At 52.4% G+C, this 16,491-nt stretch overlaps 2 protein-coding genes across 4 annotated transcripts; both read right to left on the bottom strand.

Annotated features, from left to right (window-relative positions):
• Positions 1–1,906: 1,906 nt before the first annotated feature.
• Positions 1,907–3,479, bottom strand: LOC142041482 (hemoglobin subunit beta). Its single transcript, XM_075050367.1, has 3 exons — positions 3,235–3,479; positions 2,893–3,115; positions 1,907–2,144 (listed from the first exon to the last, which is right to left on the bottom strand). Exons 1-3 carry the CDS (start codon positions 3,324–3,326, stop codon positions 2,016–2,018), a joined length of 444 nt encoding a protein of 147 aa, XP_074906468.1. The 5' UTR covers positions 3,327–3,479; the 3' UTR covers positions 1,907–2,015.
• A 4,063-nt stretch (positions 3,480–7,542) lies between these two features.
• On the bottom strand, positions 7,543–11,370 carry LOC142041485 (hemoglobin subunit rho). 3 transcript variants are annotated; one of them, XM_075050374.1, is made up of 4 exons: positions 10,684–11,370; positions 9,133–9,248; positions 8,791–9,013; positions 7,543–7,728 (listed from the first exon to the last, which is right to left on the bottom strand). In XM_075050374.1, exons 2-4 carry the CDS (start codon positions 9,222–9,224, stop codon positions 7,600–7,602), a joined length of 444 nt encoding a protein of 147 aa, XP_074906475.1. In that variant the 5' UTR covers positions 9,225–9,248; positions 10,684–11,370; the 3' UTR covers positions 7,543–7,599. The 3 variants fall into 3 exon arrangements, with proteins under 3 accessions (XP_074906475.1, XP_074906473.1, XP_074906474.1); XM_075050372.1 differs by lacking the exon at positions 10,684–11,370 and adding an exon at positions 10,488–10,675; XM_075050373.1 differs by lacking the exon at positions 10,684–11,370 and adding an exon at positions 10,488–10,675 and having other exon boundaries at positions 9,133–9,425.
• Between the last annotated feature and the right edge of the window lie 5,121 nt (positions 11,371–16,491).

Below are 16,491 nucleotides of genomic sequence, written 5' to 3' on the forward strand. Positions count from 1 at the left end.
CTATCAGCTATTTAGCAGTGTGCTGACTTCAGGGTAACGCTAAGAAAACCACGGGCAGTCACTTGCAGTCAGAGCTCCTGTCTCAAAGAGCCTGCTAGCGAAGATGAAGCAAGGCTGAAAGGGAACCCTTACAACTCAGGGCACACCGATTGCCCGCAGGGTGTTAGCTTGCAGGGGCCCCAGGAGAGGTGGGGAAGACTGGGTATACTGGGGTCTGTGCCGATGCGCAGCGGGAGGCAGTGCCTGGCCGAGCGGTTTGGCAGCCGGAGGAGCAGTGGTCCTCCCGAGGGGTGGCAGGGGCACCTGGGTCTCCTGGGGCTGCACCTCTGCTCCTGCTCCCAGCAGAGCAGGCTGGAGGTGGTGGGGTGGGATGCAGGCGCTGGGGCTGGGGCTGGAGCTCGTGGGGCTGGACCGAGGCAGCGCACTGGAACGCCAGCTGGTCCAGCGGGGTCTGCATGACCATGGAGCAACGGGTTTGCATTGGCCATGGGCTGCAGGCTGCCACCATTTCCAATGGCTGCACCGGTTCTCTGCTGATGCTCACTTCAGGAGGTGGCTTGGCCAAAGGACCCTGGGGCCAGGCCTACGAGGTGATGCTGTTCCACGCTGAACAGTGCGGTGGAATTCACCTGGAGGAATTCACCACCCAGTGTCGTGGTTTAACCCCAGCCAGCAACTAAGCACCACGCAGCCGCTCACTCACTCCCCCCCACCCAGTGGGATGAGGGAGAAAATCAGGAAAAGAAGTAAAACTTGTCAGTTGAGATAAGAACAGTTTAATAGAACAGAAAAGAAGAAACTAATAATGATAATGATAACACTAATAAAATGACAACAGCAATAATAAAAGGGTTGAAATGTACAAATGATGTGCAGTGCAATTGCTCACCGCCCTCCGATCGACACCCAGCCAGTCCCCGAGCGGCAATCCCCTGCCCCCACTCCCCCCAATTTATATACTGGACATGACAACACCCGGTATGGAATACCCCGTTGGCCGGTTTGGGTCAGCTGCCCTGGCTCTGTCCTGTCCCAACTTCTTGTGCCCCTCCAGCTTTCTTGCTGGCTGGGCATGAGAAGCTGAAAAATCCTTGACTTTAGACTAAATACTACTTAGCAACAACTCAACATTCTTCGCATACTGAACTCAAAACACAGCACTGTACCAGCTACTAGGAAGACAATTAACTCTATCCCAGCTGAAACCAGGACACCCAGGAACCCCAAATGTGTCCCTCAGCTACTCTCGGTGCTGTGGGGATGCTGTGAGTCTGAAAGGAGGACAGGAGGCTGGTGAGGGCTGCTGTCCTCTGAGTGGCATGGAGACTGTTCAGGGAATTTCATTTTGCTTGTGGAAAGTTAGTTGTAGGGGCCAGTGAAAGCAGATGCTTTGTCCTTCCTGTACATGAAATTACCATTCTTAGCATATTTTTTGCCATAATAGGTAGTTGGGTCTATTACATTCTGCCTTTAATAATCTGAGAACTATAATGGTTTAGACAAAAACCAACAAAAAAAGCATTTTTCCTTCCATGAAGGAAGTTACAAATGATGGACCTAGTCTCACTGCCACTTCTCCCACTGCACATTTTTGTACAAAGTTTTGTTCCACTTAATCTGTGAAAGACTTAAAACATTAAACCAAATGATGCAGTGTACATCAGTAATGAAGTTACCTGATGCCTCAAAAAAGCACTGGAGTATTTCTGTTTGCATTTTGTAGTGTGTTCATTTGGTTTTTGTCTTGAATGTTCCCCTGGGTTCTCCAGCTTAGACGAGTCTCACTTGCATGAATTCACAGACAAGACTGTTGCTCATGCTACCCCGTGTGTGTGAGCATCCCCTTCCTGTTCCCCAGCACCCTGGGGTGGCCCCCACCCCATTCCCACAGAGAGGCAGACACCTCTTCATGGCTGAAGTAGTTGGTGTTTATTTGGCAATTAAAGACCAGCAGAACCAGAGGATGTTTCCCTGTGAGCTGGGAGCATCTCCAGGCACAAAAGTTTGCGAGACGCTCAGTGGTACTCGTGGGCCAGCGCGTGGGCCACCACACGGACCATCTTCTGCCAGGCGGCCTGGCAGGCGGGGGTGAAGTCCTTGCCGAAGTGGCTGGCCAGGACGATGATGAGGATGTCTCCCAGGAGCTGGCAATGGAGGGAGGAGAAGCCGTCAGCCCGGTGCTGCCCCCCACCTCCCTCCCCACCATCACACCACCCAGGTGTTCACACATGGACACCAGTTATTGGGGAATTCATTGCAAAGCAAGGAACAGATTTATCACAGCCCCGTGCAGAGGACCGGGCTCCTTGCACAGCCTGCATCTCTGGCACTCACCAGGATGCCTGGATGTGCTGGATTCTACCCCCCAAACACCTTCCTTTGCCTGCTGTGCAGTGTCCTCCCTCTGCTTCAAGTGGATTTATCCTTTCCTTTCATATCCCTACCCACCCTTGCTTTCTCTTGGCTCAGATTCCCTCCTTCTGCTGAAGTGGCTGTGTTTATTTTCTCTCCTGGCTTAACCACTCCATCATAGCCAGGCTTAGCTCTTCCCTCCAAACCCTGTCTCGATTTCTTCCCTTCTGGTCTCTGGCTGCTCCAAGCCAACGTTGCTTGCTACCAGCACATATTCAACTCTGTGCTTCATCCCCATTGATCCCACCTGCCTGGGTCTCTCCTCTCACAGATCCCAGCCCCACAACTCGTCTCTATTCTCCCCAAACATGCCTATTCACTCCCCCTTCCCCTCCACCACCACTGCCCTCCGCAGGCTCCCAGGCTCAGGCAGCCTCAGGGTTTCTCTCTAGGTCTCACTGACTGTCAGAGACCCCTAAAGCCCTCTCCAGAGAACAGAAACCTTTGGCCAGCTGAGGCCGGAGTCTGAGCACAGCTCACCCTGAAGTTCTCGGGGTCCACGTGCAGCTTGTCACAGTGGAGTTTGCTCAGCTGAGCAAAACTTTTCTTGATGTTGTCCAGGTTCTTCACGGCTTCCCCAAAGGAGGTGAGCACTTTCTTGCCATGGGCGCGGACCATGGGGTTGCCAAGGATGGCGGTGGGGCTGGAGAGGTTCCCGAAGGAAGCGAAGAACCTCTGGGTCCAGGGGTAGACGATCAGCAGCCTGAGGAGAGATGGAGGGGGGACACAAGCAGACACAGAGACATTAATGTTCCCCAATGCAATTGCCATGGTTTCTCTGTCCAGGGTGCAGCTGAGCAGACGCCCGGGAGCTGGACCTACCTGGCCAGGGCCTCAGCACCGCAGTCAGCCACATTGACCTTGCCCCAGAGGCCGGTGATGAGCTGCTTCTCTTCGGCTGTCCAGTGCACCATGGTGTCGAGCAAGAGGGTTTGCCTGGGGCTTCCCTGAACAATGACGAGGAAGTGGAGCCGAAGTCTGCCCCAGGGATTTTTATACACTAGTAACGGCTTGTCCTAATCTCAGTTCACGTAGCTATTGGTTGGGTTTGGGGAGGGAGCTGGGCTGCACAAGGAAAGATAGCAATTTTGGATCCTGTCCAAGGGGAAAAGAGGCCCTTTCCCCCCTCTGCCTTTGAGTGGACAAGCATCACCTCATACCCATGCGCTTGTATTTGCAGCTGCAAGCGCAGGTGGAGCTGCCTGCACAGCTTCTCCCCAGCTCTGGGTTTCCAGCATTGCAGAGGTTGCCGGAGGCTGGGGCCTGAACATGCGCTGCAGACCCAAGAAGACAGGCAGTGACGTTCAAAGAGTTTGCAGTCTCCAGCTTGACCATGTTTTCAGACTCTTAATGGTGCATTAGTGCCCTGTACTCCTGGGATTCATCCTGAACAGCTCTAGGCATTATTCACCCCAGCTGGAAGGACCAGAGGCTTACTGGGAAAAAAAGATTGAATGATCATTCCCAAATCTAGGGCCCATGCTTTAAATGCAAGAGCCTCCTTTCTTGTCTGTCCTAGCAAAGAGCTTCAGAGTTGTTGTCTGTCATCACTGTCCATCGTTGTTGTCCATGCTGTTCTGAGCCTAAGCTCTCCTGTTTCCCACCTCTAGTGCAATTCCCTGTCATCAGGGAAAGTGGATCCACCTCGAAGTCACAACTCAGAGTTATGGGTCTCAAGAGCACGGTGTTATTCCTAGCCTTAGTCCTGTGAGGAGTACAAGCCAGACATGTCACCCAAGTGGACAGTCCCACCTGATGCCAGTGGGAATCTAGGACCAGGCTGTACTGTGCAAAACCCATCCAATGTTAATTTTATCTGCTAGCCCTCCAAGAAGAGGACAACACAGCACTTTATTTTAGATTTCGAATGCCTTGTTACTGTATGGGGCTGATGACTGTCTCTTAGTCTAATAACTGGGTGGCTTTGGGGCACAGTTCTGAGCCTGACCAAATCAGAAGTGGGGTGTACACCAAATAAAAGGCAGAACCAAACAGGCAACCATGCTTATTTTTTCAGGCTGCTAGCAGAAATATGCAATAAAACCTTGTCTGCATGGCAAAAGTTTGATGGTTTTGCTGTATCAGGCACTACCACTGACAAATTCTTGAGTGCAGATACTGCTTATACTAGAAAAAAGAGTTCTTTTGATATACAGCATACCTCATACCCCAAAAGAAATAAGCTGTCCCAGCAAAGCAGCATTTCTACTGTTGGTAGAGCTGTCTTGATCAGATTGCTTGTTCACATAAAATAATTCAGCCCTAAGAAACAGCCTTGCAGGGATGATCTCTCACTGCATGCAGAATGAGGTCTGTCCTCTTGTCTTCTTCTTGGCAACCATGGCTGCAAATCTGAAGAGCACTATCTTGTCTCTTATCTGCGTGCTCCAAATAAAACTGTCAGTAAGTTCTTCCAGCCTTAGCTCTGGTCAATACCATTACTCCCTGCAGTTACTATATCTTTGAAAGTGGTGACTGTTTTCCACCCTCCTACTTGACAGGGCGTCTCGATCCACGGTGTTTCCTACTAACAGGGGAGGCTGTCAAAGAATAAAAGTATTCTTACTAGCATAATTTTGCAAACAGGGTCCTGATGCACTGTAGGATGCATTGATGCACTTAAAATCACGCAAGAAGCCTGCAATACAGTCAGGTACTGAGCTCTGCCTTCAGCTGTAATTGGTGACCTGACTTTAAACTAAATTCTCTAATTGCAACTCTAGTTCTGCTATGTACAACTTGGTTCATGCACATGCCCTCTCAGTTAATATGGACATAAGAAATGAGGAGGCTGTAACATCAGTAAATTGCTCTGCGGCCACAGCTTCCAGATTCCTTATTAGCAGAGTGGATTGGTGAACTGGTGCCATCACCTCAGCACCAAAGCAGCTTGGATGCACCATCCCACGAGGGCAGTTTCAAATGCCCATCCCAGGTGTGAGGTGAGATGCTAAACCAAGAGAAGAAGCAAAGGATGAACAACTCCTGAGGCTTGCTGAGCTTTACCTTATCTTTCCTTCCTTCTCCTTCAGCTCTGTCCCTCCCCAGCCTACACAGCTCCTCCTCGCTCACTGCTGTGGGCAGCTGCATCTCCTGACCAGAGAACATCGTCCTGTCCTGGCAAGTGATTCCTTCAAAGTGCTTTTCACATCATCTCCAGCAATTGCATTAGTGCCACAGGCCAGTTATCAGCCGACAGGAGGAAAAAACATGAGATTAAACTCCCTGTGAAAGACTTCCAGGCGCTTTTTAGTTTTAAGATTAGTCAGCCGCAAAGACATTTTAAGGAAACCTGCTATGTTGGGCAGGCCCAGAGGCTGTTTACAACAGTCAGGCAGCGGTCCGTAACACCATCAGAGGCACGAGCTCACAGTCAAGCAGACACAGCCCTGAAGGTGCCTGCAGGGACGGCAGGGTGAGCTCGGCCAGGACGCCACGAGCATTCGCTGTATGCAGCCCTGTACGCTGGGAGACAGCAGAGAAGCACTTGGCAAAGAGCAAAGGCACGACATCCCAGACAGTCCCAGCCCTGTGCTCTGCTTGGGGCTTCTCCAGGAAATCCATCCACCTCATCCATTTTTATAAGGAAGAGTTCATTTTAAGTACATTTTAAAATCACCTGCTCTATGGCTTGGGGGCAGAGGCCTGGCTGGCAATTTTTGGATGCTCAGAGCTCCCAGCGCAGGGGTTGTCTGTTGAGGGGGCTGTTTGGAGGCACAGGGTGGGAGGGGAAATGTTCATCACGATGGGCCAAATAGAGGCAATTTCTGTAGCTTTTTTCCAGTTTGCAGAGTCAAAAGGAGCTCTCCTTTCCCCTAGTGTACCTACAGCAATACATTGCAGCATGCTTATCCCCAAAAGGAAAACTAGGGGCCCTTTTGCTGTCTGCCTGGCATGGATTTCACTATGCTCAGGACTCTCCCCTCAAGCATCCTTCCAGCCAGCTCTTCCCTTTGGTGTGGGTGGAAGATCTCCTAAGTCGTTCTTCATCTCTTGTCCCCACACTGGGCCATGCACACTTCCATGGATTGCAACCTTCCTTTTTATAGATAAACCATCCCAATGATGACAAAAGGCAGCTACAGTGACAGCTTTTCTGAAACAAGCAGAATTTATTGGTCACTCTGATTGCAGCAGGCAGTGTCCCGTGCCAAGCTTTACCAGAGCCCTTATCAGCAGGAGTGGCAGCTGTACCCAGCCTCTGCTGCTCTGGATCCAGGCCAGCCTCTTCTGCCTCCTCCAAAACATGCAATTTTTTGTGTCTTAAGCCAGTAGGTCTCAAGGGTGTCTTTGTTCCTGCTTTATTTGCTGTGATCTTCCTTTCCCAGCTGAAGAGCCCTGTCCAGGCTCATCCCGCTCTGTGCCAGCATCTCGTGGTCTCCTAGCTGAGGACAGGAGCTCACTCATTCCCCCTGTAGTGGAAGCAGCAGACAGCAAAATGGGAATGTGCATCAGCCAGCCCTGCCTTGGTCAGGCTATGGAGGGCTGGAACCACTTCAAAGGGACTCTGGGCTCCAAAAGGCTGTTTGCACCATGCAGAAATCCTGGGGCTCACAGCGAGCACCTGGGTCTCACTGAAATGGCGTAACAGAGGGCAAGGCAGAAGTCAGGTCCTGAACGCGAGCCAACTGCTAAGGACCAAGCTGATGGCTCACTGTGCTCTGGGCACTTCACGACTCCCAGCCCTGCCCGAGCATCCCAGCCATCACTCTGCACCGCTGCTGCAGAAATGCTGCAATGGCCATTTTATCTCACGGTAAACCCCCCCCTCCCTGGTGATTTCAGCAAGCTCAGAGGTACTAGGTGGGCTGGGGCGTGCCCATTGCTGGTTTAGAGGCCAGTATCCCCAGATGTCCCACTAGAGCTCCGTAAGCAAGGGGCACCCCAGCATCTCTTTGTGCATGGAGGTCCAGGACCAGCCCCGCGGGGCAGGCAGGAAAGGGCAGCAGCGAGCAGGCTGATGCCTTTCGGAGGGAGCCAGGAAAAGTAGTCTCCCCTTTGGCCAGCCTGCCTGCCTTTCTGGAGCATGATGCTCCCAGCAGCCCGGAGCCCACCTTCCCCCTTTCATGCCCCTTGCTCCCTCCTTCCCACCCCACAGGCAGCCGCAGAGACACAGGAGCACACCAAGTAGTCCAGAAAATGTGGGGGTTTTATTGACTGTTACAGACACATCTGCCTCCAGAGGGTTTAATGGTACTTGTAGGCTAGAGCATGGGCCACCACGCCGACCAGCTTCTGCCAAGTGGCCTGGCAGGCAGGGGTGAAGTCCTTGGTGAAGTGTGCGGCCAGCACGATGATGAGGATGTCTCCCAGGAGCTGGAGAGGAGAAGGAAGGAAATCAGGTCAGCACGGTGCTGAGCACCCTTCCGCCCTACACAGGACCCAGGGGCTAGAGGGACCCCAGCTCTCTGGTGGGTCCTGGGGGCTGCAGCCCAGGGAGACTCTTTTAGTTGAATTCTCTGTGCAGGAAAATAGTCCTGTGCTGACCATATGCACCAGTATCCACCTACTCTGCCTCTTCTTCTTCTCACACCTGCTTTTTCCTGCCTCTAGACTTTATTTCCAGACACTTTCTGTCCTTTTTTATTTTTTTTTCTGTTGTGAAACTCAATGCCTACTTGAGCAGAGAGTTAGGGGGAGTGTGAGGTCTACCTGCTACATCACCAGGCTTATGGTTAAGTCAGGCTTAAACAGAGACAGAAACAGAGGCCATCAGCCACATCCAGCCCTCTCAATCCCTTCCAGCCTGAACTGCTCCCTCTCTTCACCCATAGTGACTTCTCACCTCCCTGCACCCTGATCTCTTTTGCTTCATTCCCCTCCTGCTCCTCTCCCTCATCTGCTGACCTTGTCCCCAGGCTCGGACCTGTCTTCTCTGTCTCTAATCCCAGTCTGTATCTCTTCCCATCAGTGCCCAGCCCCTGACCATCCCACACTTGCTTTTCCCTCTCCTCCCTTGTCTGCCAGCATTGGAAAAAGGGGAGACAAAGTGGTCCCCATCCTTGGGGCCAGGAGGTGCCAGGGAGAGCTGCCCATGGCACCGACACAGCAGAACTTCCCTCCATGCTCTCCACACTCAGCCCCACTCGGCTTCCCAGCATCTTCCTCCTGCTTTTCTCAAGGCATGCTGGCATGAGCCTCCAGGCTTTCAGGGCAACTCCCTATATTTGTCCCCAGACCCCTCACAGCCTGGAGCCTGGCATTTCCCTGGCATTATCAAATGCCCGACCTTTGCCTCTCCCCCAATTTCCATCCAAGCCAGCCACTTTCTGTTTAGTAACTAAAATATGTGTTATTTGTGCTTGTTTGAAACCCTCCAGGCACTCAGATACTCTGCAGGATGGAGGGAGAGGTGGTCAAGCCCCAAGCACAGCTCACCCTGAAGTTCTCGGGGTCCACGTGCAGCTTCTCGCAGTGCAGCTCGGACAGCTTGGCATAGGTCGCCTTGAGGTTTTCCAGGTTCTTGATGGCTTCCCCAAAGGAGGTGAGCACTTTCTTCCCATGGGCGCGGACCTTGGGGTTGCCAATGATGGCAGTGGGGCTGGAGAGGTTCCCAAAGTTATCAAAGAACCTCTGGGTCCAGGGGTAGACAATCAGCAGCCTGAGGAGAGATGGAGGGGGAACACAAGCAGATACAGAGACATTAATGTTCCCCAATGCAATTGCCATGGTTTCTCTGTCCAGGGTGCAGCTGAGCAGACGCCCGGGAGCTGGACCTACCTGGCCAGGGCCTCGGCACCGCATTCCTCCACATTGACCTTGCTCCAGACGCTGGTGATGAGCTGCTTCTCTTCGGCTGACCAGTGCACCATGGTGGCAGGCGGCTTTGCTCAGAGCTGCAGGAGGACACAGACCCCGTAGCTGAGCTGCGGACCCCGCGGAGGCTTTTATCCGCTGCCGGCAGCTCCTCCCCGTCCTGCACTGTGGGGTCATTGGCTGGGACCAGGGTGGGGGTCCCCACCAGCAGTGGGTCGGTCTGTCCATGGAGTGGTCAGTCCGCTGTGAGGTGTGGTCTTCGAGGAAAAAGCCCCGTGACTTGCTTAACAGGCAGGCTCAGGACACAATATCTCCTTCTCCTTCCCCCCGTGACTGCCTGCTCACCACAGGAGTGCCCATGCCCATGCCACCCAGTGCCCCGCAGCCTGCAGCAGGCACTGACCCATGTGAAAGGTGCTTTACAACAGTGGCTTCATGCCAGCAGCACCCAACCTTTTAGTCCTCTGCAGGATTTACAGGCTCTCTAAACTTGAGGGATATTTCTCTGAGGGGAGAGATGACCTGACTTAGGAGCTTAGGCACCTCACAGACCCTTCTGCACGGGAGCACACTCTTGGGGATGCTGAGTGCTGTTGCCCTTGTCCGCAACTCTGCAGCTCTGGACACACAGACCAGCAGAGAAGCCCCTGCCTGTTTTCCCAAGCAGGCACCTTTCATCAGGCAAAAGTGTGGAAAACATCAGCCTGTCAGTCCAGTTCCTCCACATCTGAACCGTGTGCTGGACACCCACAGATATTCACCCATGCTTGGTGTTAATGAAACAGAGATCACCTCCTCGTGCTCCAGGTTTCGAGGAATACCTGTGTGGGATGCCAGTGCCGGGACAGGCTGTGACTGGGGCCAGGCTCCTCTGCTCTTTTAACAAGGCAAGCACTTCACTGGCCTCTCCCTGATGAGAAATCTAATGCCTTGCACAAGGATAGCAGGACCCGCCATGTTACAACCAGACCAGCAACATCCATTTCTACCAGTTCAAGGTCTGACCAAAGGCTTTTTTTTGGCTCTGGGTGTCACTTTCCTGTTGAACTACACTGGTGTTTTCCTGTTTTTCAGCCTTCAGGTGAAGCTGTGCTCCTGTGCTCAGAAAGGCAAAGCCAGGATGCATGAGGTGTAAGGGCATCCTGACAAGACCAGGGACTTTGGGTCTGTCTGTAGGCAGTCTAGGAGGCTTCATCCAGACCTCCGAGCCGTTCCAGTTACAGATCGATACTGGTCCATTGATCTCATCGAAGCCACACTGAGCAGTGGCACAAGCCCGTCACTATGATCCAGTTGGGGTGGTTCACATCTGTACTCACGTTTCAGCTCCTTGCTGCAGGATCCTAGGAGGCATTATTCATTTCTTTAAATTTCTGAATCCTAGGCAAGGCCCACAGGCCCCTTTCAGCAGCAAGTGAGCCACCAGAGCAGTCTGATAACACAATGTGGAGCGGAGGCTGCTCAGTGCAGATAAAAGTATCGTGCAGGTGGCCAGTGCTTGCTTTAGTTCCTCACCTAAAGAGCAGATGCACGGTCACATGCCCTCTGTTCTTAAGGAGATCAGAAGACTTCAGAAGTTGTCAATTTTCAATAAGACAGGACTCAAAGAGTGAAATCAAATATGTGCAACCCTAAATTCACAGGCAGATATTCCCATCATGTGAATCAGCCAGCCCATACAACTGAGCACGGAGCTTGCCAAAACAGCTGTACACTCAGCTGGGGGATGACAATAAATGACCTAGCATGGCCTTTCATTTATTACTTCTGTCATCCTGTAGTCTGCGTTTCCTGGCAGACCCACATTGAAAATAAAACCCAAGCTACATCTGGGTCTATTATTAGCAATGCATTTGCCTCATCTGCAATAGGAGTCTCATTTTCAGCTCTGCAAAGCTGAACTTTACAAAAGAAAAGATAATCATGCTTTTCTTCTACATTTGAGCCAGCAGCCTGAAAAAGCTTGGGGAGGGGTGACAGAGAGCAGGAGGAGTGTGAAGCTGGGACAAGCAGGACAACATCAAACACAGAGGCTTAGAAGACAGTATTAACTACAGTATTACTATTAACAAGAATCTGTGGTTAATAAATGCTGTTTTTCTGGACTCTGCAGAAAAGCAGGCAGAGATGTGGCTTGCAGTGGGAAACCTCAGGTTCTGGTCCCATGCTTTGACCCATTCAGGGTCTGGTTTTGCTGGTGCAGTTGCAGAGGCAGGACCGCTTCCTCATGGGATGGTTAACGATGGTCACAAAGAGCCGAGGGGAAGGGGGAAGGCAGAGGAAAGAGAGGAAGAAGAGAGGCTGAAGTTATTCCAGCTCGTTTGGTGCTGCTTTTCTGTATTGATTCCTTTTAATGGCTTCTTTATATCCACAGTAATTCTTTAAACTCTTTAAATCCCATAGGATGGGCACTCATAGAGAAGGAATAATAGCAGGTGAACCAGCCAGCTAATTGGGTTAGGGTCATATCAGAGACTTGTACGCCTCTGGATGTGGAGTCTCCATAATAGCAATGAACTTTTACAGCCACTCTGGGCTGTAAATTCATATATGACCTTCAGCCTTCTCCTACCCCACTGGTCCTTTTGGCTCTGTCCAGTCTAGCACTGGTGCCTTGATTTAACTTGAAGGCCAGAGCTAACTTCCCACCACCACACTGCTAATGCAGATACCTTGTAAAGGGTTGCTCCAGAAATGGTGCTTGGGGCAAAAGGGGACTTCAGGCTACTGTCCAGGTGAACCCCAAATTTGGGACCAGAGCAAAGCCTTACCAAATGCTCACAGGCCATAAGGAAACTGGCAGAGCAGCTGCCCTGAACCCACTCAGGACGTGGTCAATGACAAATTCAGGGCAATGCAGAGCAGCAGCAGGCTGGTCTGAATCACCATAATTTATACAACTTTCCCTGGCTGGGACTGTTTGGTCACTAGCCTGAACAGGAAAGCAGAATTTCTGAAAATGCAATTTTTTTCCTTAGGAGGGCAAGGAAGAATAGGAAAGACCACGAACAGAAGAGGTACAGATGACTGTGGTGGAGGTTTGGAGCAGATTGGAGTTTTACAGCAAGCAGGCAGAGAGCTTGATGTTATTACAAGGAGAGTTTATCTAATTTAGCTGTGGCTCATCGCCCGAGGCACTCTGCTTTCAACACAAAGACATTTCAAAATGTTTCTGTGCCATAACAATAAACTAAGGGAAAGTATAACTGCAGGTTAAATGAATGCCTCTCTGCCCCTAACATGGTTGGCTAATTTCAGGACCCAGGTTTAACCCTTTGTACCCTTTAGGCCTGACTCCAAAAGGTGCGGAGCATCCCTTGGTCTGACTGCTCTGGCCTGAATTTCATGCCACATAATGACTGACTTAGCATGCAAGCAGGGGCCTCAGTGTTTTATTTGTGTTAGGGCCTTTTACTGTATTGCTTCAATTTTGTAGGAAATCTCCTGGGTCTGAAATTTGGGTCTCAGGTGACACTGTCTGGAGGTTGGGAGCTGGTTGCAACAGAAGTGCACAGAGGACCTCCAGGGAGCAGTAGGAGATGTGACCTGTCCCTGTTCATACATCCCTGTCCCTATATCCCTGTAAAGGGATTCACCAGGACATACCCAGCCCTAAAGCCAGTCTAGTGTCATAGGCTATGGGGGCTTCAGAGCTGAGCGAAGTGAAGGGATGAGGGGCACAAGGTCAGGCGTATGAGCCAGGATATTCAGGGAAAAGCTAAAAATTTAATTAAACAGCTTCTGAGTTATCCCTCAACAAAAGAACTCTGGCAAAAGCAATCCAGAAATAGGCAAAAGCAACTTTTTTATTCATGACGAGCTGTCTCCAAGACAGTCTCCTTTAAGACAGTGTTTTTCCTGTCTATAACCAAGCTGGTGGTTTGCTCTTACCCCTCACTCTCACTCTCACTGGGGTTTTCATCTGCTCAGCACAAGAGGGACACAGGCTCCTGGCAAGAGGGTCCAACCTGTGGCTTCCTACCAGAGCCTCTGCTCTGGGCTGCAAAATGAGCCCATGCGAGCTCTGGGCTGGAGGGGACACCCGCGTGGGACAGCTGGAGTGAGGGACATGGTGGGTGCAGCACTTCCCGGGGTGCAGAGGGGAAGAGCAATGGGGCGGGGGGTGAGGGACCCAGCTGGGGCTTTCCAGCTGTGACCAGGGGTGTGATGAGTCTCCATCGCAGCACCGTGCAACCTTCGCTGCTGGACCGTGCTGCACCATTGCAGCACCACTTCTCCCTGCTCTGCCTTGCTTTGCCATGCTCGGGCTGGCGTAGCATCCCCGGCCGCGGCATTGTAGCATGACACCCAGCTATCAGCCTGACAGAGGCTGGTTGGGACCCACCGCCCTGGCCATGCCCAGCTCCCCCTCTATCACCTGCGGGCAGCCCATTGCCGCCCACACCCTGCAAGCCCTGTGCCAGATAGCTCTTCACCACCCTCACTGCAACCCGAGATAAAAGTCAGCGCCCGGTTGTGCTCGAGATGTGACAGCCTGTTTTCTGCCTCTGGATTTAGCAGAAACAGGCTCCATTATTAGTGGGGCTGGGGTCCGTTTCTGCTGCATGCTGGTGTATGGACAGCTGTACAGGCATGCCTTCTCCACATATCAGCTGCCGACGTTTGCTAGTCACGCCACTGTGCAGCCCTGCTACCTATGGGGTAAACTCAGTTTTCTTATCATTTTTTCTCTTAGGGCAGGTGAGAGGTGTTACAGGACAGGATTTCAGGATCTCCTTCATCAATGCCTAGTGCCCAGAGGCACTCTGGTTCATGCCAGAGCAAAGTGTGTACCAACAGAGCTGATCAGGAGGATGGGAACCGACGCTCAGTCATTGAGCCCTCCCCTTCTGCTCCTCTAGCAATGTGGGCATCCCTAAATGTGTGTCCCCCGGGGCCCCTGGGCAATGCCAGAGGAGGAGGTGAGCAGAGGAGAGAGGAAGGGATGGAAAATCAGACCCACAGAAAAGGTCCCTTCTGGGCTCTCCTGCCCAGGCAGATGAAATAAGTGATTTTAATACCACGGGATAACACAGTGCCATGAATTATAGTGCCCTGGTTAGGAAACCTACACAGCAAAAAGCCCTCAGGCATTGACGCAGCCCTGCCTGTGACACCGCGTCCCTGTGGTCACACACTAAAATCCTGCAGTGCAACTGCTCTGCTATGTCTTGCTGATAATTCAGCTGAACTGTGGCTAATCCCAAAGTCCTGATCCTTGGTGGTTTGCATTATCCCTGTGGCTCTGTAGGCACGAAGAGTGTCTGGAGTTGGGGGCTGTCCCGGTGTCTCTGCACTCTGACAAGTCAGCTGCAAATGCAGCTCTGCTGATGCAGGGCTTAAACTCACAGCTGTCAGTTCAGGAGAGCAGAAAGTGGCCAGAAAGACCGATTGCGCAGGGCTGGACCCTGGATGCTTTACAGGCCCAGAAAGGGAAGAGCCGAAAAGCTGGATAGGTGCTGGCACAGATGGTCAGGATCAGCCCACTGAGCGCAGAGGGTCTGGGCTCACCTGCTGTGGGACAGGCTGGGATGGGAAATCCCTGTGGGAGGGAGCCCAGACATGCCAGGCAGGTTGGAGACCATCCTCAGGACCTTAGACAAGAGGCGTGAAACCTCTGCCTCTGAAAATCTTGGGGCTTTTGCAGTGTTCTCAAGGCACACGTGGCACCAAATCTCAAGAGCAGGCACCAGCCACCTCCTTGGCTCCCTTAATCACAGACAACCCCCCCTGAAAAAAGCCCCCACCAGTAGATGGGAGCCATAAGAGCTTTGTCCTAGATCTCACAGTCCCACGGCACTTGCTAATGAAAAATGTCCCTGTGAGCAAGCAAGGAGGGCTCCTATGGGACCAAGAAGTGCATTGCTGAGCTCAGACAAGGACTTTTCTCCTCCTGTTTGTGGCAGAGGACCAGCTGGATCAGGAACACATTTTCTGTATGGGTTACATTCCCCTGATGCCTTTCAAGAAGTTAATGCTGGCAATGGACAGAGCCAGACCTGTTCCTGTGTTGGGACTTGGTTTTAGGAAGGCAGAAAGGGAGACCTCACTCCAGCCTGGCACCCACTACTTACGTAGCAAAAGTGGCTCTGAAAATGGGACGGCACCTGGGGCAGCACCTGAGTGGCCGTTTGAGGGCTGCCTATACTGTGTACCCCTCGTGTGGGAGAGCAGCCGCCTGCCCTGAGTGATGCACCAAAACCCCGTGCTTGGGGCAGCCCTTGGCAGAGCCTCTCTCCAGCTGCCCTGCCAGAGGCCCTGGTGTTCAGCAGCTCATCCCAGCACCTCTGTGGTCCCAGGACCTGTGGGTGAATCAGGGACTGGCCTGAAGGTTGTTACTAATTTTGCTCAGCTCTCCACAGCACCAAGCCATCATCCCGGCATCGTGCACTAGGCAGATCCCCTTTCTCCTAAGGAGTCCCAAATAACAGCCTCTCTGTGGGGCTAAGCTGAGGATGGAGGTCAGGGAACGCCCCACAGACCCTGTTTCACACCAGCCCAGAGGGACACTTTATTTTGAGCGTCCTCTTCAGATATCCAGGCAGAAAGACAGCTCTGAAACCAGCATCGCCTGCCTGGCAGAGCCAGACAGGGCTGTCACTCCCGTGCCCAGGACTCAAGCCCGTTTTCTGCAGTGGGATGTTTTAGCTATTTCTGCTGTATTGCTGTGGCAGGCTCTCCCATCATAAATTGAGTGCAATGAGTTTGCACCGGCCCTGGGCACCCACAGCAGGGTGCTGAGTCATGGCAGCCTCTCCCAGCCCAGCTGCAGCACGGGGCTGCGGTGGGGCGATAGCTCAGACGGCACAAACAGGAGCCCGGCTGTGCAGAGATAAGGCAGCCCTTGGCTGAGGAGCAAGCGTTCTGCTTTATGCTGTGTCAGAGTTCTGACACGGCAGAAAATATTTCTGCTGAGGCAGAGTGGCAGCCAGCTGAAAAATACTTAGGTTTATTTATTTATTTATTTTTCTTAGCAGTACCAGGGGAGAGAGGGCAGCCCTGGATTACTTGGAGAAGCGCAGGCTGCTCACCCCTGCGGCAGCGTGGGTTTTGTGACTGCCCTCCATCTCTGGGGCAGAGCTCATGGCAGGCTTAGCTGACTCCTATTCCCAAGGGACGGTACGACATGTCCTAACAACCAGCCCCTCTTCTCCATCCTCCCCTCTTGCCTTGATGCAAGTCTGTGGCAGGGAGGAGTGAAATGTGCCGGCTGCTTTTGAAACCTCTCGTATTTCCACAGGAGAGGGAAACACACAGTCTTGCTCTCCCCGCTCCCCCACCAGAGAAAGGCTCTCAGGGGATCAGACTGCTCTCCTGCTTCCC

The sequence above is a fragment of the Buteo buteo genome, chromosome 18, assembly GCF_964188355.1.
Source record: "Buteo buteo chromosome 18, bButBut1.hap1.1, whole genome shotgun sequence".
NCBI lineage: Eukaryota > Metazoa > Chordata > Aves > Accipitriformes > Accipitridae > Buteo > Buteo buteo.